A 25,837-nucleotide genomic window follows, 5' to 3' on the forward strand; every position below is an offset into this window, starting at 1 on the left:
AAATACCTCATTGACAGGAATAAATTTTCTTCATAAAAATCTTTGTAAGCTTTCTGTAGTAAAACTTTCATTTGATGTACTAAGGTTTTTAATTCAGATAGTTGCTACTCAAGGGAGCTTTTTCTGGATCTTTGAAAGAGTTTTGACTTTTCCCTAGCAACAGCTGTTGACTTTAGCCTAATTTACATAAGGGTATGATTGACTTTACACACTTAAATTTGTCTTTTCTTTCTTGTTTTAGGTAGCTCTGGTACAATGGACAGAGAGTGTTGGTCTTACACTAGTAAACAGAGATTTGACCTCAATGCAACTGAAGACCCCTGGTGGACACATTCTGACATACTATATTCTGCAAATTTTCCCCTTCACTTCTGAGAGCAAGCGCATGGGGATCATAGTTAGAGTAATTTTGTTTGTTTGTTTCTCAAAAAAATGTTTTTACTGAATGTTTCTCAAGGTAAATTTTAAAATAGACTTGACACTTCAGGGAAAGGTTTTCAAATGGAAAGAACACATTTGACGTAAATACATATGAAGTTCTATGTAATCTGTGGTAGAAGATTCAGGCTAACCTGATGCTGCAGAGAACTTTGTAAAGGACAAATTGTTCATTCACACTGGAACATGCTGATTTCAGTACTTTGTGCTCAGGCTCTGATGCTGCAAGATGCCTTTAAGCATTTGTTTTTAAATTTCCATTGTTGCTTTCACACTTGTATTCAAGTTCCGAGATTTTGGAGTATATAGTGCACAATGTGTTGCTTTATCAGTTTCTAAGCTAATGGCTAAAATTCATTGAAGTAGTAGTTCACATCTTTATATACTGCTGCTGCTGCATTTCCAGACCCAGTACAGATGCCTGAACTGGTACGCATATGCAGCACAACACCATAGGGTCTGATGTTTGTCAGGTATGTGTTTAGTTGCCTGTCAGATATCCAGATGAGAGCGCAATAATGACCATTAAAAGCTGACCATTATAATAATATAATAATGACMGTTATAGCTTCAGCTATAAGGAAGCCACCACACCAGAAAGAAGGCATTTTTAACCTCTGTGAATGATTAAGCCATGCATGCTTCATGCTTTTCCCTTCTTCCTACCTAACATCAGGCACTGTAGCACAACAGCTTCAGACAGCAGTTAGATCAGGTAGGTCATTGTCCAGCCGCAGTTAAATAGATGCCAGGCTCATCCCATTCCATCTTTGCCAGCGGATTGCAAGCTAAGCACGCCATCCGTCTGGGGTACCTCAGGCAAAGTGTGTGCCTGCTTGAGTCTGGAGAGAGATCTTGGCATGTCTGTGTTTAATTAGGTGCGGCTGGCACTAGTAGCATGTTTGACAGTGTGGTAAATATGTTTTCAGATATTCTAAGGAGCTTGCAGATCAGATGAATTTGTCCTTTCTTCCGTAGACCATACATCAGGAGTTCCCCATTAATACAATATTTGTCCGAGTGTAAATTCTGTGCATACACAGTGAATGTTTCACCATTAAAATATCTGTCATGTGTTGCACTACTCAGCTTAGTTAATTTTTAATTACTTAAATTTTTCAGAAATATAATGTGAGCTTTCTCCTGAAGCTTATATATTATATGCCATAAAAGAAACAAAAACATTTCAGTTGTTCAGGTGAGGGTAAGGGTGATTTTTTAAAATTTAGAAAGGAAAGATGTTTTAGAGATGGTCAGATCCTGTTACTCAAACTGACTTCAATTAAAACTGGTCAGAAAGTGTAGGAAATAAGCATCTCAGTCAATTCAGAGATGTCAGTGGAAATACTAACATCAAGTAATAAAATTTATCTGCCTCTTTGCAAAGTACTTGACATCTTTCATAATTGGTAAGCCATTGACTACTACAAAACAAGGTTATTTGTAGATAATCATTTTGATTATATCGACAGCTTTTTTTCCTATTTGTTTTGTAAAATTTTAGGATGAATCTTCAGGAGAAATTACATTTTACATGAAAGGTGCAGATGTTGCAATGTCCACTATTGTACAGTACAATGATTGGTTAGAAGAAGAGGTAAGAAACAATCAGAATTTATATTTTCTTTGGAGAAGTAGCTGAACACCATACTTTGTGTTTCAAAAAAATTTATAACAGAAATTTGTAATGAACGTAAAGAGGGGTTTTGGAGGTTTGGGGTTTTTTTGTTTGTTTTTTACACAAATGCTAATGAAATACATTGAAAAGAGGAGATCATGAGTCAAAGCAATAATAAGTTTTGAAATTCAATTGTATATATCTTGATTGAGTWTTAAAGAATTAGAATTGTTTCCAATTCTTGTGTTACACACAAAAAAGTAAAGCTAGTAGGTGTAACAGAACATAGCTACTTAAACCAAGGAATTCTTTTTTATTGACTGACCTTTCACATAAAACCTAATTACTTCTGAGAAGTATTCTCTTATAAACCTATTTGTTATTAAATGCTCTTTTTTCCAACTGTGTACTGAATTATTACCATGAATTATGAAGTTCCATAAGAAAAGTAGCCAAATTTAAATTACTTTTGCCACATTTATTAAATGWAACATAAAATAGCTAGTGACTGAATTCCAAAACTGATTATTTTTCACTGTGTGGCTGTAGTAGATACCAGTAATCATCTTTCTTTGACCCTACATGCAGACAGTATGTTAATACAATGATTACACCATGTATGTTCATAATGGTATTGGCAATATGAATCAATATCTGCTGCAGGGCAGTTTGATTTATTCAGGGACATGAATAAATTAAACTCCCTCAAGACCTAGCAAAATGTCATAAAAATTACTTTTGGCGATAATGATGCACAATTAATTGTAAAATACTTGCTTAATTTATTTAGCTTTATGAGGTCAAATCAATAAGTGTTTTGCACTAGACAGCGGCCTTTTCATTATGACAGAAGTTATCCTRCTATTTAAGACTAATCTTAATGTTTAGGACCTTTTACTGATGACAGGTGTATTTTCTAACAAAAAAAGAGAAAGTTTAGCTCTGTTATATGCTTTAAAAATAATTTTACTGTATTTTAAAATTTCAGCCTAAAGTAATTTTTCTACAAGTTGACTGGTTTACCAATAGCATAGCACTTCATTTGGGGAGCTGAAATGTGATTGTTCTTCATTCTGTTTGTAGCTACTCTGAAAGTATGAGTAGATTTGTAAATGTTAGAGATATTTTGCCACATCTTGGCATAGGCTGACTTTTATTATTCACAATACATTATTTAGTGCTTTGTTCTGCCTAGCTCATGTTTCATGTTTGCAGTTATCTAGAAGTAACAGTGTACCTTTAGGGTAGGCGACAGTGCTGATAACTAAGGGTTGTGCCAATGATAATTCAAATACATCCCACTCGCAGCATATTAATCTCCAGTGTAGCTAATGCAAATGTCCATGAGAAGATTTAAAAGAATATAGAAGGCTGGTGGTCGACTGTAAGGAGAGATTAGGGGGTGGGGGGCATGAATCTTTTTAGAAATGAAGTAGATGTCAGTAAAAATGTAATCTGAAATGTAATTTTATTTTCCCTGGGAGTATAGAATAAAACTGCCTACCTGTAACTGGAAGAAGTAGAATCCWCTTCATTTTGTTAGTTTTAACACACGTTACAGGGTTAACTTTAGCAAAATAATCTTGCTCTGTTTGTATAGAGTAAATGACTACAATGAAATGATTCTGAGCAAAGTTTTAAGTAGTATTTTTCCAACTGGAGGTCACAAAAGATTAAATTTTCCCCCATCATCACCTTTTCTAACTGCATCTCAGTGGAAGAATCCAGCACCTTCGCTTAGAGACAAAGGCAAAAGGCAAAAGTCTTAGGAGCTGGTTTTGGTTTCTTTCTTATAACTCCTATACCCAGGATTAAAGAGAGACTTAGCTAAAAATTTAATAGAGGTTGTCTTTCCCTTGAAGGTTGCCTTATATGCTGTATGCAGCTGGTATTAGCATGTTTGAGAAGGTAGATCCATGTGGTAGCCCTGTRTTTATGGAAGGGAAGCTTCAACTTTTTTTCACAGATGTATATTTACATGACTTCAGGCAGCCAGGTTTTAGATATTACTCTCTAGAGCCACTTAATTACTTACGGCATGTTTGCTCATCTCTTATGCCACAGAGTTGGTCCAGAACAGTCTACCATGAAGTTTAAAAAACTGAAAAATACTGTTTGCTTCCTTGAAATTCTGAATGTTCCTGAATATCTGGTCTTTTGATTTTTCTTTTTTTCTAGTTTACATATATTTACATCAACTTTTTCTTTGGTTTCAAAAATTTTCTAGGAACTGCATTATTTCAACTTTTCTGAGTTTCATAGTTGCCTGTGAACTTCTTTAGACAGTTTTTGAGTCATTCATTGATCTGAGTAGACTTGTGGGGTGCTTAATTTGAAACAGGTCTGTGTGGAATTTACTACCCTTCTTACAGTTCAGTAAATTATCGTTTATTGATATAGTCTGATTAAAATTTCTTAGCCATTTTAATTCTTCAACTGAGTTCATGAGAGAGAGTATCAAGTGTTTTTCCTAGCAGCTGATCTGCAGAGTTCCAAATAATTTATGTGCTTGACTTTGACCAAGAACAAGGTGTGTTTTAGGGTAGACTAAGTATCAAATTAAATTAAAATCAACACATATAGCTACATAAGAAAGCGATCTCGTCACTATAGCACAAAGTCCAGCTTTCTTTACAAGCTAGTAGTAGCATGAGAGTTAATACCCATCTTCTGTCTCTTCCACAGAATGGTCTAGCACTGACAGACCTGTACTCTTAGAGTGCCAAAAGGTGTCTTATACTGTATTTATTACAAAGTGACTGGTAGTCTCTTAGCTTTTCTCTGAATGTTTTTCTCAGAAGGATGTTTTTCTTAATTGTAGTTAGGGGCTAAAAGATTACGTGAAGTATGCTTAAGGAGTTTCTCAAAACGAATTACTCAATCAAAATGTATCACTAAGGGAAGTCTTTACAAATTAACTGAATGTTTTTTTTCCATGTGCTGGTTGGAAACCATTTTACTTAGTGTTAAAGCTAATTCAGCAGACTAAAGAAACCCAAAATGTTATAGTACGGATATCCCCCACTAGCATATAGTATAAAACATTTGTATAATACAGGCAGTTAAATATTTGCCTTATTATTCTATATTTTGGTCTGTTTAGTGTGGTAATATGGCACGAGAAGGACTGCGTACTCTGGTTGTTGCCAAAAAATCACTGACTGAAGAACAGTATCAAGATTTTGAGGTATGAAGGGATAGAATGATCAATATTACTAGCACAGCTCTTCTGCTTTGTCATGTTTAGATATTTCAAGAGGAACACACTTTGTTTTCATTCTATTAAGGTGGCAAGGGAAAAATTCACGATTAAAACATTAGTAATTATAGTATGCTGTCTATTGCAGATTTTATCATTCATTAGTAACTCTTCTGCAGTCATACGTAGGGTACCRTTTAACTTTATTTATATTTTTGGATTATATTTTGCCAGAAGATAGTCTAATGTTAATTCTGTGGTTTCAGTGTTGCCTAAAAGTCTACTCACCCTCAATAATGAGGGCAGTTGCTGTTGTGATGCCTGATTCTCAGAAGGCCCATCTCTCTTGAGTCAACTTGCTGAAAAAACATGTATAAATTTACAGTATGTAAAGTAAAATTCACTCTTTAAAACATATGTTTTCATAAAAATATTTAAATACAAATATATAGCCTGATGAATCCATGTTATAACTGGTAAACTGGATGTCTTTCTAAGTGTTTTTGTGTTTGTGCAAACAGAGTCGATATAATCAAGCAAAGTTAAGTATACACGACAGAACCCTGAAGGTTGCTGCTGTTGTTGAGAGTCTGGAACGTGAAATGGAGTTGCTGTGTCTCACTGGAGTAGAAGATCAGCTACAAGCAGATGTTAGACCAACTCTAGAGATGTTAAGAAATGCTGGAATAAAGGTATTAAATGCATATTGCTAACATACAGGTTATTATTTATCAACTTTTTTATACAGATTCATGAATTATATGTGTATACAGTGAGGTTCATAAAAAAACTAAAAGCCATGCAAAGTCATAAGTACGTTCTAGGCATACACTAGTGGAAACAAATGGCCATTATGTAGGAAGTTCCCTTATCCTCCACAGGTTTCATTGCAGAAGCTCACTTCTGCAGGAAAACTACCAATAGGAGAATGTGTGTGACTTCTGCCATTTCTCCTCTTGCAGCCCACTGCAGTAAGCTTTCCAGTTCGAAATTTATACTGAAGGATTTTGGTGCAAGGTTCTTGTAACACTTTTCAAATCTGGTACTCATGAGAATTCTCAGCAAAGCTCAAAGGGATGAATTATTTGAACTAGAGTTCAGAACTACCCTTGGAGTTTCTTCAGGTCAGATTAAAGGTGCAATGTGAAAGTTTTGCATGAGAGACTGTGCTGTATTTGCAGTGCTTTGCTCTTAGGCAGCGCATGCTAGAGTGCAATCAGTGACACGTTTGGAAGTAATAGATTTATTTGAGAGAAGGTTTGAAGTAAAGATACGAAGAGTATTTATTGACTGAGGGGAGTGGGTAAGATTATATAAATTCTCCTTGATGTAGAGTGCTAACCACTTCGTACAAAAAAAGATGTGTTGACKTTGCATTGGTTAAACTGAATCAGATGCAATGTTTGTTTTGCTTGAAGATGTCATTTTGCTTTGCACTGAGGAGAGGAAGCCTTCCTGCAGGTGAGAGATCAGCAGAGTGTTGTGATTTAATCAAGTTGCAACTTACCCTGTTACTATCCAATAATATCCTGGGCAGTTTAGGTCATTCTTCCTTGGGTGATCTTTTTGGTTGAGAGCTCATGGAGCTTGATCCTTCTGATTTTTTGGTGTTAAGGGGTTGAGAGATAGGGAAGCTGTCTATGAGAATAGATGGATCCTCAACACTATTTCTTGGTCTTTAAGGAATGCCTTCACCCCAGATCTGGATGGTCAGTGGACAGAGGCTGTCTTTCGAGTATTTGGGTTGATCTGCCGCCAGGAGATGCTGTTTGCTAGTTTGGCTGCTGCTTTCTGACAGTTTCTCACTGGGATCAGACAGTTATTTTGCATCATTTTACTGAACTATCTCCTTAGTATCTGTCTTGCAACTGACTGCATCCTTTGTCTTTTGATTCAGATGGTATCAAGCCATAGGGATAGGCTTTTATGCTCTCTATATTGTTCTGTTCTCAGTAGGCTTCCACAGAGGTTTCCACTCATCCTCACAGAAATTGAGACACTGGCCCTTGTGAGAAGGGAAAGGGAGTGGAAGCTGTTTGAAATCAAAATTGTTTTCTTTGTATATTACTGCAGTAAAAGCTATTCCTTAACTTTAATTAAAAATGCTCACATCAGTATGTTTTCACTGGTAATTTAATTGCATAGAGTACCAGAAAAAGGTGGGGGAGAGATGTCATTTAGATTTGGAGAACAGTGACAATAATATCAAACAGAATTAACTTTTAAATTATTTTGCAGATATGGATGTTAACAGGAGATAAACTGGAGACAGCAACTTGCATTGCAAAAAGTTCTCACTTAGTGTCTAGGACTCAAGATATCCATATTTTCAGACCTGTAAGTATAATCCCAATTTTTTTTACTGTGCTCATCAAAGGAGAGTTAGGCTAATACCAGTATTGCTTTATTTGTTGGTCACTTCTTGCAAAAGTTGATGTGTTATTGTAGTAAGTGTCATAGTAACAGTCAGTAGAATAGTATCTAGATTAAGCCATTATTCAAGGATCTAGAATTATAAAGCATTGCTTCTATTTGAGGGGGCTTGTTTCCAGATATGTTCATGTTCTCCAGAAGTATGTGCACCCATGAGTAGGTGACCCAGGTTCTGGCTGTACTTTACATTCACTTATACAGTGGACACAGAAAGGCACCTCTAAAGAATGATGGATAGAAGCCTATGTAAAGTGCTGAGCCAGTAGGATGTAGTAGTCTCTAGGAATGTAGGCTATCTGAATATGGTTCATGCTTGCTGAAGCGTCTCCATTAACATAGYTCTACAAAATTAGGCAGACTTCTGAATTAAACTGATGCCACAGTCCACTGGATAGACATAGCTCAAATCAAAATCAGAAAAATCAGGTTTTTTTGTCTGTTATGATTTTCCAATAAACTATTTGCATTCTGCTAACAGTCTTAAGATAATTGATAGAGAAGTAAACTGAGTATCTGTTCCTGTACATTTTTGTTATAATTGCATAGCATCAACTCCACTGAATTCAAACGAAAATAAAGATTTTCCAGACGTTGATTGATGCTGTGTGATCAGACATAATATGTCTGTGTTTGTTCTAGATGAGCCACTTGCACCTACAGAAATAATTATTTGAATATAATTTACATGTAAATGTAGTTTCTTCTGAAGCATCAGAATGGCAAATTAGGCCCTGCAGACTACTATTTGCAATTAAATTATTAATGCTTCTGATAAAACTTCAGATCAATTTTTGTTGACCTTTCCATGTTGTAACACCACAAATTAAGTCTTCCTGAACAAAATCTATTTAGTTTGAGTCAGATTTTTATTTTCATTACCTCGACTAGTAATAAGAGATTGGCATAAAATTGTGTTAATTTAGAATACATGAAGTTTTAAATTAGTTAGAAAATAGATTTATAGAGAATTATTTTTGTGGCTATATTATTGCAAAGAAATAATTAATAGATTAATGTAAGAAAACACCAGGCACTTTAACAGTGCTATTTTAAATATAAATTAATAAATAGTGTTTACTACTTTGGCTTTCCAAAAATACACATCTTTTGTTGTTTTTCTTTTATGTTTTTAAAATTCTTAGCCTCTTTGTTTTATGTTGGTCTAGAGATACTTAAAAAAAAAAAAAAAAGAAAGAAAAGAAAGAAAGAAAAAAGAACTTCCTCTGTTAGCTGAAAAGTAAAGTAGAATAGAGAGTGGACAGTAAGTACTCATTAACATGTGCTAAGTGCAGACATACCTTAATTGCTATAATGTGTGGAGAGGTTATAGTGGGCCTGTGCAATCCTTGATCCCTAGCAGTTGGCAGAGTAGGAGCTTTCTCTTTACATACTTAATTGTGGGGAAGAAGAAATAAATATGAATTCAGGTATGTGTAAGGGTTTAGCTGCTTGTAGGTGCATTTTAATATATTTAGGCTTACTGTCAGTCTCTACACAATCTGATGATAGTGTACATTTTTCATGTTCCATGTTCTTGTTTGACCATCCAAAATTCATTTGGTAACCTCTAAATCATTTTTGGCATTTCAGAGCTAGGCCTCTCTGTAACAACAGTAATGTGAACAAAACTTGTATAATGCAATTCTTACGTGTTGTACCTTGATATTAAGTGCTTCCTTGTTGCAAGATCCAAAAGGATTACTGCTAGTGAGCATTTTTCTATGCCTCTTGAATTCTCTACATCTGCTTTTCCAAACTGAAGGAACTATTAATATGAACATCTTGCATTATTCTAAAACTACGTCTTACTGGTTAATAAACAAAGTCATTTTTTTCTGAATTTGGATGCATTTTTTCTTTATCCCTGCCAAGATGGAATTACTCAGGTCARCTTGAACTTAAGATATTTTACAATGTTGGAGTTCCTTTGGGTGGGGATGGTTTGGGGTTTGTTGTTTGTTGTTTTTTGGTTTTTTTCTTCTCCTCCCTTCCCTAGTTCACTTTGAGGAACCAGTTAAGCTGTCTATACAGATTTTTCTTGTTTGAAGATTACTTTTATTCACTCCTTGTAAACACATGCCATGAGCTTTGGACATGCATTAGGATAAAACATTAGCTGAATAATCAAGGCTTCCTGAGTTTGATTTTTCAAAATCTGATTTATTTAGGGAGGTTTTTCAAGAATATAACAAAATACTTCATTTGAAGTTTTGGGGTTTTTTTGCTTGTTTTGTTTTTTAAGGTTACCACTCGAGGAGAGGCTCACTTAGAACTAAATGCCTTTAGAAGGAAGCATGACTGTGCCTTGGTGATATCTGGGGACTCGCTTGAGGTAAGAGCTTGGTTTCTGTCACGTTATATGCCTGTACCTTTATGCCCAAAAATTAGRGTATCAGTGTCTTGATGCTCTTAAACTTTGTAACATCTGTCCATATTTTAATTTGTTCCTGTGGTTGCAGTCATTTTTCATTGAGGGGTAATTAGAGGATATATGTTGTGGACAATCAAATACTACTGGTTCTCTGGTCTTCTGTATCATAACAAAATGAAATTTGTTTACAATATGATCTAATACTTCGTCTCTTCCCTTAACCCAAAGAACATTAGCTAGCCAAAGGGAAGAGAGAGAATGTCAATTTACAATAAAAAGTCAGTCTGAAGACTTTGCGTGTGTCAGAGATGGTGGTTCTCCCAGATGGATGTTGTGCAAGAAAAACTTCATAAAAGATTTTTTTTTTTACTCTGCTTTTGTGTTAGACTATGTGCAGTGTTATTTTTACTCTTAAAAATAAATGTAAAATGTATTTTTCCTTAGGTTTGTCTGAAGTACTATGAACATGAATTTGTAGAGTTGGCGTGTCAGTGCCCTGCTGTAGTGTGCTGCCGATGTTCTCCCACCCAAAAAGCCCATATTGTGAAGCTGCTCCAACATCACACTGGAAAACGCACCTGTGCAATAGGTAACTGTTGGTACTATCTTCATATGTAGTAGCTAAAATCTGTAATAAAGTTAAGCGGTAGATGGCACCACTGAGAAGTAGTTGAAACGAAGCCAAAGGTGTCTTCAATAACAGCTAGGTATTATATAGCTGAGTATTATTACTGTTTAAAACAAAATATCTGAGAAAGGTGTGGTGGGTTGTTTTAATTCTACAGGGGAGAAAAAAGTCGTGGTTGCTGAAGTCATTAGTCATAAACCATAGATTAACTGTAATAATTTAAAGATACATTTGCTAAAAGGGACATTGCTAACATAATGTAAGGCTGGGAGGGTAAAACCTCTGAAGAGCTGAATATTGCAGTGACATTTTCCAGGTGATGGAGGAAATGATGTCAGCATGATCCAAGCAGCCGACTGTGGAATTGGAATCGAAGGCAAGGTAATGTTACCAGTTTCATTGTCAAATACGTGACATATAATAATAGGAGATTAGAAGGTTTATTCTTAAGCAGTAACTAATTCAAATTTTCTAATTAAATTGTGCTATAAGATGATAGAAGAAACTTAATTTTGAACTAATGCTGCCTTTGCTCCTATATCCTCTGCTTTATCTTTTTAAATATAATATGCAAGAAAGGCAGGAAACACTACTGTTATTTTCTGTGACTTTTTGCATTTACAGGATAGACAAACTTATTTATTATAGTCTCTGCATCCTAAAACACATATGAAAAATTGCCCTTTGTGTCATGTTGCAGGGATTATTTCTGAAGCAGGAGCAAATTTTRTTTTTTAAATGGATTATCATTTAGAATTTTGAAACTTGAACAGCGTGTTTTACACTCATGCCGTTTTTTGGAATATTTTTTTATTCTAGGAGGGAAAACAAGCCTCCCTAGCAGCTGACTTTTCTATCACACAATTTAAACACATAGGCAGGCTGCTGATGGTACATGGTCGAAACAGTTACAAAAGATCAGCAGCACTTGGTCAATTTGTCATGCACCGAGGCCTTATTATTTCAACTATGCAGGTATTTAAAACTATTTTCATAATACTTAAAAATTCCATAGCTGTCTTTGAAGTGTTATGAAATCTTAAGCTATATTGTTAATTTTTTCTTATTATAATGGTTTTATATAGAATTCTATTTAAARTATATTTTACTGATGACTAAATAATATTATTTGTTTTGTGGTTTGGGGTTTTTTCTTTTTTTTTCTTTTTTTTTAGGCTGTATTTTCATCAGTCTTCTATTTTGCATCTGTTCCCTTGTACCAAGGATTCCTAATGGTAGGGTAAGTTAAAATCAACAAGACTATGGTATCCACTAATAGTTATATAAAAATAACTTTTTTAAATTAATGTCTTGTAGTTCGTTTAGGCCAGCTYGCACATTCTCTTAGACTTATCATTGATACGCTAACAAGACCTGGAATGAGTCTAGAAAGAAAAAGTCAGACTCAGGTTGGCTCTGTGCTGCCTGTGGGGAAGCATCATTTTAAGTKCTCTGGAGAGAGGGATGTACTTAGCTTCGGTAGAAGGTATCATATAGCCTTTAAGACATATGGGGTGCAAACAATGGAGGAAATCTCATAAATCGATTTCAGCTGTTACACTGATTGCCCTACAACTCTCAGTGAGAATCCCTTGTTCTTCTGACTGTTCAAAATGGAGCTGTAGCTACTGGCTATGAAACTTCCTCTGAGAGGGCAGGGCACCAAGTCTGCTACATATGTTTCCATTTTGCTGAATGTATGCAGAATTAGAAGCACSCTGGTCTTGTTGCAAAAGCTGCTTTAGTAGTATAGTTCCCTCAAGTCATGCAGCTGAGGTATATGCCTGTGTTCACGCCTGTCCTTGTTCTCTTCCCCTTCTGCACTAAGAGCTTGTTTTTACTTTATTTACTTGTTTTACTTTATTTTAACAATAGCAACTTTAATCATAGCCAAATTAAGATCTGATTACAACTGGCACTGCAGAGGCAAAGATTAAATTATTGTAAATAGTTGTGCTAGCGTTTAGAAAAGCACATAGTGTGTGGCCTGCAAATATAGAACTGGCATGTGCATAAGAAAATTCAGAGCMACTTGCTGAGCTGTTAAGACCTTCCTCATCCACTCGTACCTTGATGTCAGGAACATAGCACTTACTTTTTCTTTGGTTTTCTTGACATACTTTGTGAATGAATTTGAACGCTAGGTCTTTGAATCGGTTGTAAAAATGAAGTGAGTATCGTAACAGACAATAAGGTTGACTGATATATGCAGAAAAAAGAAATGYGTTTATTATTTTCAAATGTTTAAAAGCTCAGTAACTTCTCACAATTGGCAGCACTCAGAAGCCTAAGACCAGATTGCATTTGCAAAGCTATGTTGGTAAGCTGGCACAGTACTGGATAGAAGAGCCAGTTTTCTTTTAATCATAACAGAGTTAAACTGAACTCGGTAGATTGGTTTGACATTTTTCTGCTATGCAATTTTAATTTGTGCTTTCCCTCCACCTAGGTATGCAACCATATATACTATGTTTCCAGTCTTCTCTCTAGTATTGGATCAGGATGTGAAACCAGAAATGGCATTGCTATATCCAGAACTTTATAAGGATCTCACAAAGGTATGAATGTTYGTGGTCTTCAGATATGAGCATGTGTTGAAATATTTGATGTGCAAAGATATCATAACTCWAAATTCTTACCATTTTCTTAAGGTATTCCAGACAAGACAGATGCATAACTAATATAATATGGACTCCTGTGTTACAAACATAATCCACAGAACGCAACGTTTTGCTCAAGTTTAATAATATAGCTGTTGATAAGTCAACAATGGCTAAGTCAACAATAGTTGGACTAAAATAATTCAAACAAAGTATATTGATATCAAAGTTGCTTTCAGTCTGTCTCCAGGATCTCTGATGTGGAGATTTTTTTAAGCTTACTCTTTCACAGCTCCTTTTCCTTTTTAACTGGTAGATTAATTTGTAGATTTATACTTTCCTAGAAATACTTTCCCCACAAATCACTACTGCTCTCTACAAAAGCAAACTGACTTTGTTTCAATGTTCAATGTGTATTTATATAAAAATACAATAAATAAAAGCTACTGATAAATGAAATGCCTTAACTGAGTTGTATATAGTTACTACTTTCTTTTTTTGCACACATCTGCAAATAATAGAAGTGTATCATCTCTTTACCCACAAAAGTGAATCAAATCTCATCTTTCTGTTTTCATAAGCTGTTCTAAAAATACTTCTGCTCCTTCTTAGACTGTGGTCCCAGAAAGTTATAATCCAAGCAAAACCAAAAAGAGAGTCTTTCTAGAAACTTTAGTCTTTGAAGACATTTAAAAATTCAGAAGTAGACTTGAGTAGAAGAGAGACCAAACTATCCAGAGCTTTGTAATTCGAATTTTATTAAATTAACCATTAGTTACGTTACTCTGTGAGAAATTTTTCTCTTTCCTGGGGGATCTTGATTCTATTTCTCTTCTTTAGAACCTTTAAATATTTCTTTGTATGTCTATGAGACTGAAGCCTATGACTAATCTCAAGAAAGCCTGGCCACAGAGCTGCTAAAGTAGTRCCTTGCCTGTGGAAACCTGCTGGTGGGACCTGAAAGTATCATATTTCCAAAGATAGAAGTGAAAATGCCTGGGATGGGTGGATGAATACAGACTATGTTTAGGCTTAAATGACAGTTCTTGGAGATTTTGAATCATTTGATTTTCTTGGCTTAGGATGTACCTGTATGAGTTTTAGATAAGAAGTCGAATAATCCTCTTCAGAAGGTGGGGGAGGGGGGGAAGAGGGAGAGAGAAACTAAGGAGTGCTGATCATCATTTGCCCCAGGACAATACACTGAACATGGAATGATTATGGATGAGTAGTACAAAAAGTTACTCATATGCTTTACCCAAGCTACATTTGACTTCACTATTACAATGTAATCTTTTTTGGATGTTTATTATAAGGACTTGTGATCATGCAGCATTAGTCATTACACTACGAAGCATATTTTCAGCACATCCGTTTTCAAATTATGGACTCTAAATGCAAATCTCTAGCAATGCTATTCAGYTAGTGTTACTCAAATGCAAGTTGAAACAGGCTAGAATGGCATTCCAAGGGCTTGTTTTCTTTTCTGGGCAATGCTAGTGCTGAAAATGCTTCTTGGAGTTTAAAAGGGAAAAAAAAAGTTTATTGCCATAAGTCATTGACAGACTTTCTCTGTTGCAGGAACAGGAGAAAATAAGCAGAGTTCAGAAAAGTAGGTGCGGTCACATACCCTGGAGGACACAGTGATTCAGTATTGCTATTACTGTGTCTCCTGTGGAGTTACAGCTAGGAAAACAGAGATGAAAATTGAAAAGGAAGTACCATCAAGAGGGCTCCCTACTTCCATCTCAAAATGGCTCATTGCCTTTTGTGCAGCATTTTCTAGACGCTCGAGAGTGTTTTTACCCTTTGTAGCTCCTTAAAGGTGAACCAAAACTCAGACTCATTCTGATRTTACTAATCTCATTAACTAGGAGTTACAGTCTAAGATGGAAGCAGTGCTCAGTACTCAAAGGAATATAAGTAGTCACTCACAGAGGGGGTGGGAAAAAATTCTTTCTTTTTTCCTTATGCCAGAAATTTCTCCTATTTAGTATGTCACCAGCACTGCAGATTACATTTTGGAATTATGAAAATGCCTTTAAGATCTCATCATTAACTGTATGTATCCAGAATRTGTTTCCGTCTATAGTGAAGTAATAGGGCAAGTTAATTAATCACTTTCTACAGCTGCAATATTTCTGAAGCACATTTCTTTGCAAAAGGTCTAATTTTCACATATTCTAACATGATCAYTTCTTCAGTGTAAAATGGCTGTCATCTTTGCCATCTTATCCYTTTTAAATACTTATCTTTTTGACTTTGCAGTTCTAACATTTTATCAAAACTTTCACAGGATGCAAGGATTGTATGTACATGAACAACAATTATTGTTTTGATTTTTATGCATGTGATTCAAACTATTTACTATCACGATAAGATGACAATGTATTTTGTAATAGCTAAGTACAGAAATCTTAAAATAGTGGTCATGTTTATTCTACAAATGCAGATAGCTTCTCTGATATTCAGAAATGACTASTAAATACAGTTTTGCTTGAGATTTAGGTTAGTCAGTACAGAATGCTATTTTTCTTGATGAATACATTTGAATAGAAAGACAAAACATTTTTAAATTAGAAATAATAATTTAATTATAATTATCCTTCTGAAAAATAGCTATAGCATTGCAAGCTCAAATGTAGATTTTTCTGTTTAAGGCCTTAACTGTCCTACCCCAGATCTTGGCTTCATATGATTTCTACGCAAGTTTGCAATGACAAATCATAAAAACAAGTAGAAGCTTATTAGCCTATATCCTTTGAAAGAGTGCTTATATACTTACATATGTGTGTCTCTAGTGCCTAGCTATTTAAAAATATATGAATCAAGTAGGTTTTTTWAAATTGTGTTTAACCATCCTCTCTCTTGTTTCCCTTAGGGAAGATCTTTGTCGTTTAAGACCTTCCTCATCTGGGTTTTAATCAGTATTTACCAAGGTAAGAGAGTTTCTTAATTTTACTGAACTGAGAATTTTTTGTCAGTTATTAACAGTATTGTTTTTCAGCTGCAGGTTGAATTCCCAAAGCTTAACATTTCATCAACAGTTATATATATTGCTTTGTGTTTATCTCGTAAATCGATATTCCTGTAGTGTTTCAGGCCTGTTCACAATGCAGTGTGGATTGGTGTTTTTATTGATGCATGTCGCCTAAAAAAGGATGTGTTTTTAATTAAATGCTAATCCAGAAAAATTTTAATGAGTGCTTATCACATAGCATACACTTACACAGTRGTTTTCTTTCATGGAATGACAGAAGCACTGTTGAAGAAATCTGAATTATGTAATCAGTTAAAAGTAATTACACTTTCAACAATCTCTCATTTATTTGTAGCGCTAGACAAAATGAAGTTAAYTAACAGTTCATCGGATATATTATACTAAAAGGTGTTTAATTCTAATAGTTTTATTTCTTTACGGTTTGACTTTTGTTGTTCTGCTTTATCCACAGTACAGTATGACTGCTGTTCTCTTACAAAGTTCAGTGTGTTGTTACTTTATAAAAATTAAGAGAAAGCTTTCATAATAAGCAATAAAATGTTCAGTGTGCAGTGGTGGAAGATGGGACACTAAAATTTCATTGCGCAGTTTATTTTTAACTTTGTGCGCCTTTTCTAGGTGGTATTCTGATGTATGGAGCCCTGCTGCTTTTTGAATCTGAATTTGTACATGTTGTTGCCATTTCCTTCACTGCCCTAATCTTGACTGAGCTCTTGATGGTTGCACTGACCATACGAACATGGCACTGGTTAATGGTGGTGGCTGAATTCCTCAGTCTTGGCTGCTATGTGGCCTCTCTTGCATTTCTAAATGAATACTTTGGTGAGTAATAGTAAAAGCATTTTGGCAAAGAACCGTGCTCTATGACTTACTGTCTTAATCTTGTTTTTATTTGGCTTTATGAATGTGTTGTGCTTTGTGAAATACAGCTTTCTCCATAAGAAATACGACTATAACTTAAAACTAGACTGACTTGCTGTTGGGTTAAAATATTTTTTTTGTCCTATTTCCTCGGGATTTGACAGATTTTTTTTTCCTTAATATGTTTTATTTAGGTGATAAACCATACATGCTTTCTGTCCTCCTCTGTCTGATCTTCCAGCAGCAATCCAAACTGCTTATCTTAAATTGGCTTTGTAATTTGCACTACTGAATGGATATGATTTAATAAAAATTAATCTTCAGGATTCTTCAGGATCTTTCACCAACCTGATGAATTATTTTGTTTGTGCCAAGAAAACAGACCAACTGGATTTCATTAGATCTAATCCAAAAGCTTAAAAAACTTATGTATTGCTTAACCAGAGAGAGAGGCAGAAGACTGTTAGGATATTTTATTTAAGAAACATTCAATTTCATAACTAAATTAAGCTTATTAAGTTTTGCTTTTCTTGAAATTGCAGTATGTCATACTATGTTTTATAGTTCTAATTGTTCATAAATGAACTCTATTCTTAGCTCACAGGATGAAAGGAGGGATCAAATTTTAAGTGCAAGTCTTAACAGTTAAGGATCTGAGCATCAAAATAAACTCTGACCAACAGCACTAAGATTTCCTTTTTAATCAAATTATCCTTCAGTGAAAATGGGCATTTCAGCCACAGTGTGATTTTACAGATGTAACTTGCAAAAACACATAGAACAGTTTGGTTTATACCTCACAAGGAATAGAACTAGCTCCTCCCTTATGTCCTTCAAGGAACTGATGAGCAAAGTGCTCATCTTAAATTATCACTCAGAATAGAATTATATGTTGCGTGCTGGTTTCTAGGACTCTGAGTTCTGCTTTCACTCGCTCATGCCCTATGTATTCAATGCTAGGGAAGTGTAATTTACACTATATATTTTTTTATGAACAGTAAATGTTTCAATGCCTGTCTCAGATGTTTTGTTACTTTCCAAATTTCAGGAGAGTCTAATTTTAGTGATAAAACAAACCTGTTGGATGTGGTACTTGTATTATGCATTCCTTCAGGTTTTATAGAGTTTCTTTTCTCTTTGGTTTTGTTTCTCTGACACTGATGCACAGAGTGTTTAGTAGAGGGTATTGGGTTGATTCTTGAATCTCCACATTCAGATTGCAAATGAAAGGAACAAGCAAGAACAGATACAGGGAACAAGCAAGAACAGATACAGGCACCATCTCTTTGGTCTAGGCTTCCAGTAACTGTTCATAAAACAGAATTTGCTGCTTCACCTCTGTTAAGTCTTCAGTATTGGTAACGGCAAGTCCCTGCATCCTTTGTATGCGTTGTTCAGTGAGAACAGCGGCATTCAAAGGTGTGTGAAAACAGGGAGAGAGTCTGTTTCTCAAAAACCATCCTATAAAGGGGAGTGCGTTGTTATCCCCATGTGCTTGCCAGTCAGGTCTGACCAAATGAATAAGTAAACAGTTACGTGGCTTCTTGCAGCTTGGGGATTTGACTTCCGTATCTTTTCGTCTTCACCGAAGAGTGTTCTAAAGGTACTAAAAAGGCTGCAGTTGCATGGGCTGTTGTGAAGACACATTGTTCTGTATATAATTCTCTAGCTGATCTGCGAAAACACGTTTGTTAGGCTCACTTCTGCTTAATGCTTTACTCTTATTTAATGTCAAATGATAATTTTGTTTATAATGAGAGCTTCTTTTGTATGTGCAAGGTAGTATAAACCTAAGTGATGGGCCTTTGTAATTCACGGTCTAGAACAACTTCCTTGTATCAGGGAAAATAATCCACTCCCACTGTGGCTTGATTTCAGAGGCAAATAAACTGTTTCTTTCTGTAACTTCACTTCTTTTGAACATCTTCAGCTCTCAAAATAAACTATACCATGAGTATGGCAGCTCAGATTAGGAAGACAAATGCTTGATATTACCTACAGCTCTGACTCATGGAAGTAAATCAGTTTTTAGGTTTTTTAGTTAATTGCATAGAATGGCCTGATTAGACACATCCCTAAGACATGTTACATAGGCTTTTAGTATGTCAAAGCAGGCATAGGCAAAAACTGTATATCAAATTTAAATACTGAAATCTAATATACATATAAGTGTGTATTAATGAGTAGGATTGGAGCAGTAAACCATTTTTTTTACTGCATCTTTCTGAAGTGAATTTTTAATGGATATCTTAAATTTTGAGTTCTAATTAGGTTGCTTATACAGTAAATTATACTCCAAAGTCAAATCAAGTGATGTAAGAAGACTGGCTACTTATATTTTTAAAACATGGTCACATGTAGTATCTTTCTGTTTTCAAAACGTTGTTTGCTTTATCTTCAATTTAAAATAATTCAGATTGTCATACGAGAGGTGATAATATTCCAATTAATGCTAACATCTTTCTCGTTGCCTTTTTGTGTAGCTAATYTTTTGCCTGATCTTTTTTCATATAACTTTCCTATTTTCTATAAATCTATCTCTTCATTTTCCTTCTCCTTCTTTATGAAACAGGTATAGGCAGAGTGTCTTTTGGAGCTTTCTTAGGTAAGGTGAAGTTTAACTTTTCTTGAGGATCAAAAAAAAAAATTTTTTTTTAATTATTGAATAGTAAATCATTCAATGTGTACAATTATAAATAATGGAAAAGCAGAAAAATATTCTTTGGTTATCTGGATTCTGGGATCTTTTCATGATATTTGACTTCAATCTAGCCATTGCAAATATGGTCAGAAAATTCCAGCACTAAATATAGGACATCATCATCATCATCTCATTAATGGTTTTCAGAAAAAATAGCTTTTGGCTGTGGTTCATGGCAATATAACTAAAATAAGTAAATTAAATTAATTTTCTCAATTTTGAAGATGTATTTTAATCTCTGAAGTTTTAAGAAACATTCAGTTTAGTTACTGTGGCTGTTTCACAGAAAAATAAATAATCTAAATATGGAATAAGGTATCTAATATGATAGCAGAATTTCTGATTGGGAGCTTCTATTGTGGGTAAAGGCTTATCTTTTAATATGAAAAAGTCTTGCTGTTCTACTGAGATCCCGTTTCCCCTAAAATTATTTTGTGTTGCAAAGGGACATATACATAAAAGAGACGCTGAAGCCTTTATCAAGGAAAAAATAGATGAGTCAGTCAGCAAAAATAAAATGCTAAAGTTGACTGAGTCTGTGTCCCAAATAACCAGTTGTTTAGTTTTGGGTGTTTTTTTGTTGTTTGTTTGGTTTTTTTAATTTTGCATGGTCTTAAACAATGGCATAAGCAAACAACTAAGTGAGATTTATTAACTTTGCACCATGGAAGTCCCAGCTTCCATGTTATCAGCTCCCATTATTTATTCTCCTTTTTTATTTCTGCAGATGTTGCCTTTATCACAACTGTGACCTTCCTGTGGAAAGTGTCAGCAATCACTGTTGTAAGCTGTCTTCCACTTTACATTCTCAAGTACTTGAAGCGCAAATTTTCTCCTCCGAGTTACTCCAAGCTTACCTCGTAAAAGTGAACATACGCCTATGGTTTTTCACACATGCCAGTCTGCATAGTGCACATTCGCTGTACTTTTGTGTCTATAGATTTATGATGAACTAACAAAATAAAAGTGTAAAGTAATAAAGTGAATGGAGCACAAAAGAGGAAACAGCTGACAGATACTGTAACAGAGAAGTACACTAACAAGACTACCAGAAATAAACTAAATTTTCTTTATGTTGTTTTTTTTTACTTTCAAAAGTTATGATTATAAAATAAAACTGAATTTTTCTTTGAGTTGACAATGCTTCCGAATGATTTCATTGCTACTGTAAAGGAATTTTTCCTATTGCACTAATCTTCTGCAAGTTGCATTAAAAGCTTCATTAATTATTACATAACTTCCTAATGAATTTAAGTCCTTTCCTTTAATGTTTATATATAGAAAAGTTCATTCCTCCATACTTACTGTAACAAATCTAGTAGCTGTAAATGCCATTGTCTGTATTAGCTGCTAAATATTATTCATCATCAGACATTGATTAATATGCACTATTTGAATTATGTACAGATGTCTGCATAACACAGTATTACTTTAGGAGCTGTTGTCCTTCTCTGTACTGTCCATTTCTGGCATCAGTAACTGTAACAGATCTGTGTCGTCGACAGCAGTTCTTTAAATGCACATTAAAGCCGAGTTGCACAAAATCTGTTCAAAAACTTAAATGATAAAAAAAAAATCTGTACATAATTCCACTACACCTATTGATTTGTACAGAATATCAAAGACATGGTTGCTCAGTAAATATGTTTAAAAATTCCTATTCATTTTGTATTTGTAAAACTGCAAATAGTGTCAAAGTACATTTCTATATATCAGAAGTCCAGTAAATCTTGCATTAACTAATATGTTTAAATTGCCTTGTAATCTGTTTGTTTAGGTTACTCAGGTAAAAGGAAACAAGRTGAACATACGAAATTATGGTAGGAGAATCTGTCATCTTCTAAGTTGTAAATGTTATGCTTTTATAACTCAGTTTATCAGGTACAAACTTGCTTAAAAAATCAGATAGTTTTTGCTTATTGTAATCTGTCAGAGCTAGGTGTCTTCACGGAGTTATAACATTTTACAACAGTTGAAGGTTTGTCTCAGAAAGTGATATTCTCTGATCTAATACAATCTAAAGTGTCCAAATCTTATGTACTGTACTGGGATAAARGATATACTACTTTAATTTCCCATTCTGATTCAAATTTGCTTTCTAAAGAAGTATATATAATGAATTTAGCATAGTCTGTTAGCTGTTGGAAGGGAAAAGCATAATTACCTGTGCTTTATTTATTAAATATTTATGTTGTATGTGTTTTTAAACACTTAATACAGATGTCATTTTTAAGTTGACTGTATGCCTTTACAGCATAATTTCTTGTTTAGTCTCTTACAACTTCAGCCTTATGCCATTATTATATTGAACAAGTGGTATCTAATGACAAATGTAACTACTTCCTGGGAGAGCAGAGAGAACTGCTGCAGAGCTATTTGGACTACACTCTACTCCATTAATTTTGTTTTGAAAGTCTTTCTTACTAGCTATTTACCTGCCTTTTATTTTTTAAATTTTCATTCCTCATTATAAAAGCAATAAAACCTAATTTCTACCAAATATTATTAATGGCACATGTATTAAACTATAATAGTGTTTCTTTTAATTGCTTAACACTGCATTCATGAGACTAGTTTGCTCTGTCCCTCTGCAAGCTCACTTCTGTAAAATCTCCACAAGATGTCACTATTTTTTTGTACTAGCAAATGCCTTTCTTCATTTTAGGTAGTTTTCACAAGGTATCGTTGGTTCATATTTTTAGTTGAATCCTGTGATCTCCATTGTTGCTGACTTGCTTTAATTTTCTGTTTTGCCCAATAAGTGGTAATTTCTTTGGACCAATTAATGCACTTAATAGGCATACTAAGAAAAGTCAACAGTGTGCAGTTCTGGGATGTTAATGAAGTTTTCTTCAGTCCTTTTTGTCTCATTGGCTGTGAGTTCATAACCATATGTGTAAGGTTCTGCAAGAGCTTAGAAAGAACTGGTCATCCTTCATCTAAATATCCCTTCTTTGACATTAGCCAGAAAATGAGAAAAATCAGGAATCAAACTAGCAGTGTGAAAGAGGTAGTAATGTCTTAATAGAGCTGTGCGAGATAGTCATATCCACGTGTACAGAATTTATAGTGTACATACTAATCTTCAGCATTAAAACTGTGAGGTTAATGTGACAGCAAATGTATAGATCCTACACACAAGTATAAGGCKTTCAGAAGTGGGGTCGATTCTCTGGAGTGCCTGGTTGCTTAGAGCATTTTCAGTATAAGCAAAGGTCTAGTTTTCAGCTAGCACTTTATTTTGAACACTGTGCAGAAGTCTGACTCAGGTGACTTACCTCACTTTTGAGGTTCAGTCAGTGCAAAACTATCTATACCAGGAGAATTTGTTTTATATTCATTCATGTCACTCAGCYGCAGCCCTATAATGGGGTCACATTACCTTATCACAGTGGTTTACAGGTAGCGGTATTAACACCAAATTTAAGCATTGTAATATGATATCTTTGAATAGAAAGCTTTAATGTATCATGGATTTCAGTACAAAGTAAGTCAAGTACCATCACAATGCCTGGCTCTCCAAATAGAATAGGGTGGAAACAGGGTCTGGTATGCAAGTGGATAAATAATTTCCTGAGAATCTCGTTCTGTTGTCAGTTCATTGTCAGTTCACATCACTATATATCAGGAATAAGTCTCTGGAACCATATCAGCATACACATAAACAGAGATTTAAGCCTTGAATCTGCAAGTTATACCCATAAGGACCTTAGTTTTATCTGATACTAAATCATTGTTTATTTTTGTGAGCTGCTATATCCATTTTTGTTGTTGGAATAGTAATCACTAATTTGAAAAAATATTTAGAAAACAATTTCAGAATTGGGATAGGAAGAGCAAGATGTGAAYAGGAAATACTTCTTCACTAAAATATTTAATGTTATTGATCTGTTCTAAACATGTTAAGACCRTGTTAGTAAGTTTATGAGCTAAACTTTGTCTGGACTTCCTATGTATTTTGTTGGGAGAACACAGGAGGAAAGAGATCCTGCAAACATGAGTACTGGCATTTACATCCCGTTCTTCTGACACTATTCTAAACTGATGTGTTCATGTAACTGCTGGAAAGCATTTTACTGAAGAAAGTATTAGTTTGCAAATGGAAGCCAAAAATGGAAGCCTTGCATATTTAACATTAAATCTGTGGCACTTATTTCCATGAATGTGAGTGTTTACAACAGTGTTTTTATGTTCCTACCCAGCTTTTTGACACATACCATCAAAGTTCAACTGTGTGATATCTTCTGCTTCTTTCTGAGAAATTTTAGAATTTCTCAGAGTGGTCATATAAATGCATGCCCTTGTTCTTGTATGTACACATGAAGTGTGTGTTACTTTTGATTAATGGCATTCACTTGAGCCAGCCTGTACTATAAATGTGCCCTTACCGTGTATCCACAAAATAGTATGGGCCTAACCATTTTTCAGTCTCTTTTCAAAACATCTCTTTAAGAGGGAACTCTGCAATCAGGAACCCTTTCAAACTGGATGCCAGTAATACAGGTAAAATTCTACAAGAATTTTAATATTCATCCCTGTAGTTAGACAACTGTAGTCTTGGAGGTCAAGCTCTATAGACAAAGAGGAGATAGCTTCCTTATATACTGCTCTTACTTACGCGGTTTGTATGCATTAGAGCATAGACCTACCAGTATAGTCTCTGTATTCCTTTGCAACCATATTGCTGTGTCAAGGCATTCAAAGTATGTTGAGAAAGAACTAGCCTCAGCTTTTCTGCTGGTGAACTAGACTGCATTCCTAGGATCATCCTGCAGCTCCATGTGAACATGCGCCTCAGCCTGTGCTAGTGTGCAGTGCACTGGTGGCTTCCTTCTCAGATGTCCCTGGAGTTTGAGGCCATTTGTGCCTCATCACCTTTATGCCAACATGAGTGGTGGTGAGTCAGGTCTGGGGAAGGGCTTACTGTTGAACTGACATTACAGGCATTCCTAAGAGCCTTTGGAGATGTGCTGTTAAAGTTTCTCTGACCTGAAACCTTCCCCCCCCCCCGCCAATCACAGAACTCTGTTCCTGGGTTTTATATTGGTAGGAGAACATGGAGACTTGCATCTGCTTCACAGTTGCATCCCTTCATATTCAAAGGTATTAATGTGGCTCCAACAGCCCCTGCAGGTTAAAGGAATTTAGCTTAAGAGAATGTGCAAACTGACAGCAGTCTGGGCAGACAGTGCCCTGTGAAAAGTGTCAGCTACAGAAGGCAAAGTAGCAGTTCTGTTCATGTTACTGGTACAGAAGCTGCTCTTGTAGCTCCTGCTTTGCCTGGCATCCATTCTCACACTAACTTAGGTGCAGTTTCTCCTCATTTTTGCTGGTTAGAAAGAGCAAAGAATTGGCCCAGCAGTCTCCTATTACACTTCATTTAATAACGTTTCTGTATCTAGGCTCTTATTATTATAATTCAATTGAAACTTGAAGGCAATCAAAAAAGCCCTTCAATATGTTAGCCCCCTGTAGGGAGGAAAATCAGAACCAGTGAACAAAGACAACACAGATCGAACATTATATGTAAACAAACAGGAGGCACAATATCTTTTAACACTGTGTTAAAAAGCATAAGAATTTCTTTTGTAAACAAAACACACTTAAAGTGAGGTACTTCCCAACAAGTATTAACTACCCAACAGATGCCCTCAGCAGGGTTCACAGCTGTTAYTCTGAGTGGGAATTTGCGCAGCCAATTGCCAACACAATCTTTCTCAAATAGGGAATCTCACTCAAAGACCTATTTGCTACTCCATCGACCAAAAAYGTAGTTTTACTCAAGATGTTTTAAAGCACAGGTTGTGCAAACTGATGCCTTGAACAGACTAGCAAGAGAGAGCACTTCACAGTTGTGTGTTCTCAAATTCTTTATTCTTCCATTCCTGACAGCATTTTAGCAAAACTACAGCTGAGCTTTCTCCATGCTGTAGTCCCCCTCCTGTCCTCCAGYATCTTTTCAGTTTTAGATTGTGCTCTGTGATGCT

At 35.1% G+C, this 25,837-nt stretch overlaps 1 protein-coding gene across 11 annotated transcripts in view; it reads left to right on the forward strand.

The window, feature by feature from the left end:
• The window catches only part of ATP9B (ATPase phospholipid transporting 9B), a 174,998-nt gene extending 152,725 nt beyond the window's left edge, over positions 1 to 22,273 (forward strand). For 6 of the 11 annotated variants that reach the window (XM_085309983.1, XM_085309988.1, XM_085309994.1 and 3 more), the window contains 15 exons: positions 242 to 403; positions 1,943 to 2,035; positions 5,160 to 5,243; positions 5,777 to 5,947; positions 7,494 to 7,592; positions 9,931 to 10,020; positions 10,504 to 10,648; positions 11,004 to 11,068; positions 11,507 to 11,662; positions 11,863 to 11,927; positions 13,137 to 13,245; positions 16,169 to 16,226; positions 16,907 to 17,110; positions 19,722 to 19,754; positions 20,578 to 22,273. In XM_085309983.1, the coding sequence (XP_085166109.1) occupies positions 242 to 403; positions 1,943 to 2,035; positions 5,160 to 5,243; positions 5,777 to 5,947; positions 7,494 to 7,592; positions 9,931 to 10,020; positions 10,504 to 10,648; positions 11,004 to 11,068; positions 11,507 to 11,662; positions 11,863 to 11,927; positions 13,137 to 13,245; positions 16,169 to 16,226; positions 16,907 to 17,110; positions 19,722 to 19,754; positions 20,578 to 20,714 (1,671 nt within the window). In that variant the 3' untranslated portion in view covers positions 20,715 to 22,273. Of the gene's footprint in view, positions 1 to 241; positions 404 to 1,942; positions 2,036 to 5,159; positions 5,244 to 5,776; positions 5,948 to 7,493; positions 7,593 to 9,930; positions 10,021 to 10,503; positions 10,649 to 11,003; positions 11,069 to 11,506; positions 11,663 to 11,862; positions 11,928 to 13,136; positions 13,246 to 13,338; positions 13,611 to 15,281; positions 15,349 to 16,168; positions 16,227 to 16,906; positions 17,111 to 19,721; positions 19,755 to 20,577 lie in introns of those variants that run through there. The other 5 variants (XM_085309984.1, XM_085309987.1, XM_085309985.1 and 2 more) reach the window with 5 other exon arrangements.
• The last annotated feature ends 3,564 nt before the right edge of the window (positions 22,274 to 25,837 follow it).

Source organism: Rhea americana, unplaced genomic scaffold (genome assembly GCF_003343005.1).
Source record: "Rhea americana isolate MKP2758 unplaced genomic scaffold, rheAme1 scaffold_31, whole genome shotgun sequence".
NCBI classification, from domain to species: domain Eukaryota; kingdom Metazoa; phylum Chordata; class Aves; order Rheiformes; family Rheidae; genus Rhea; species Rhea americana.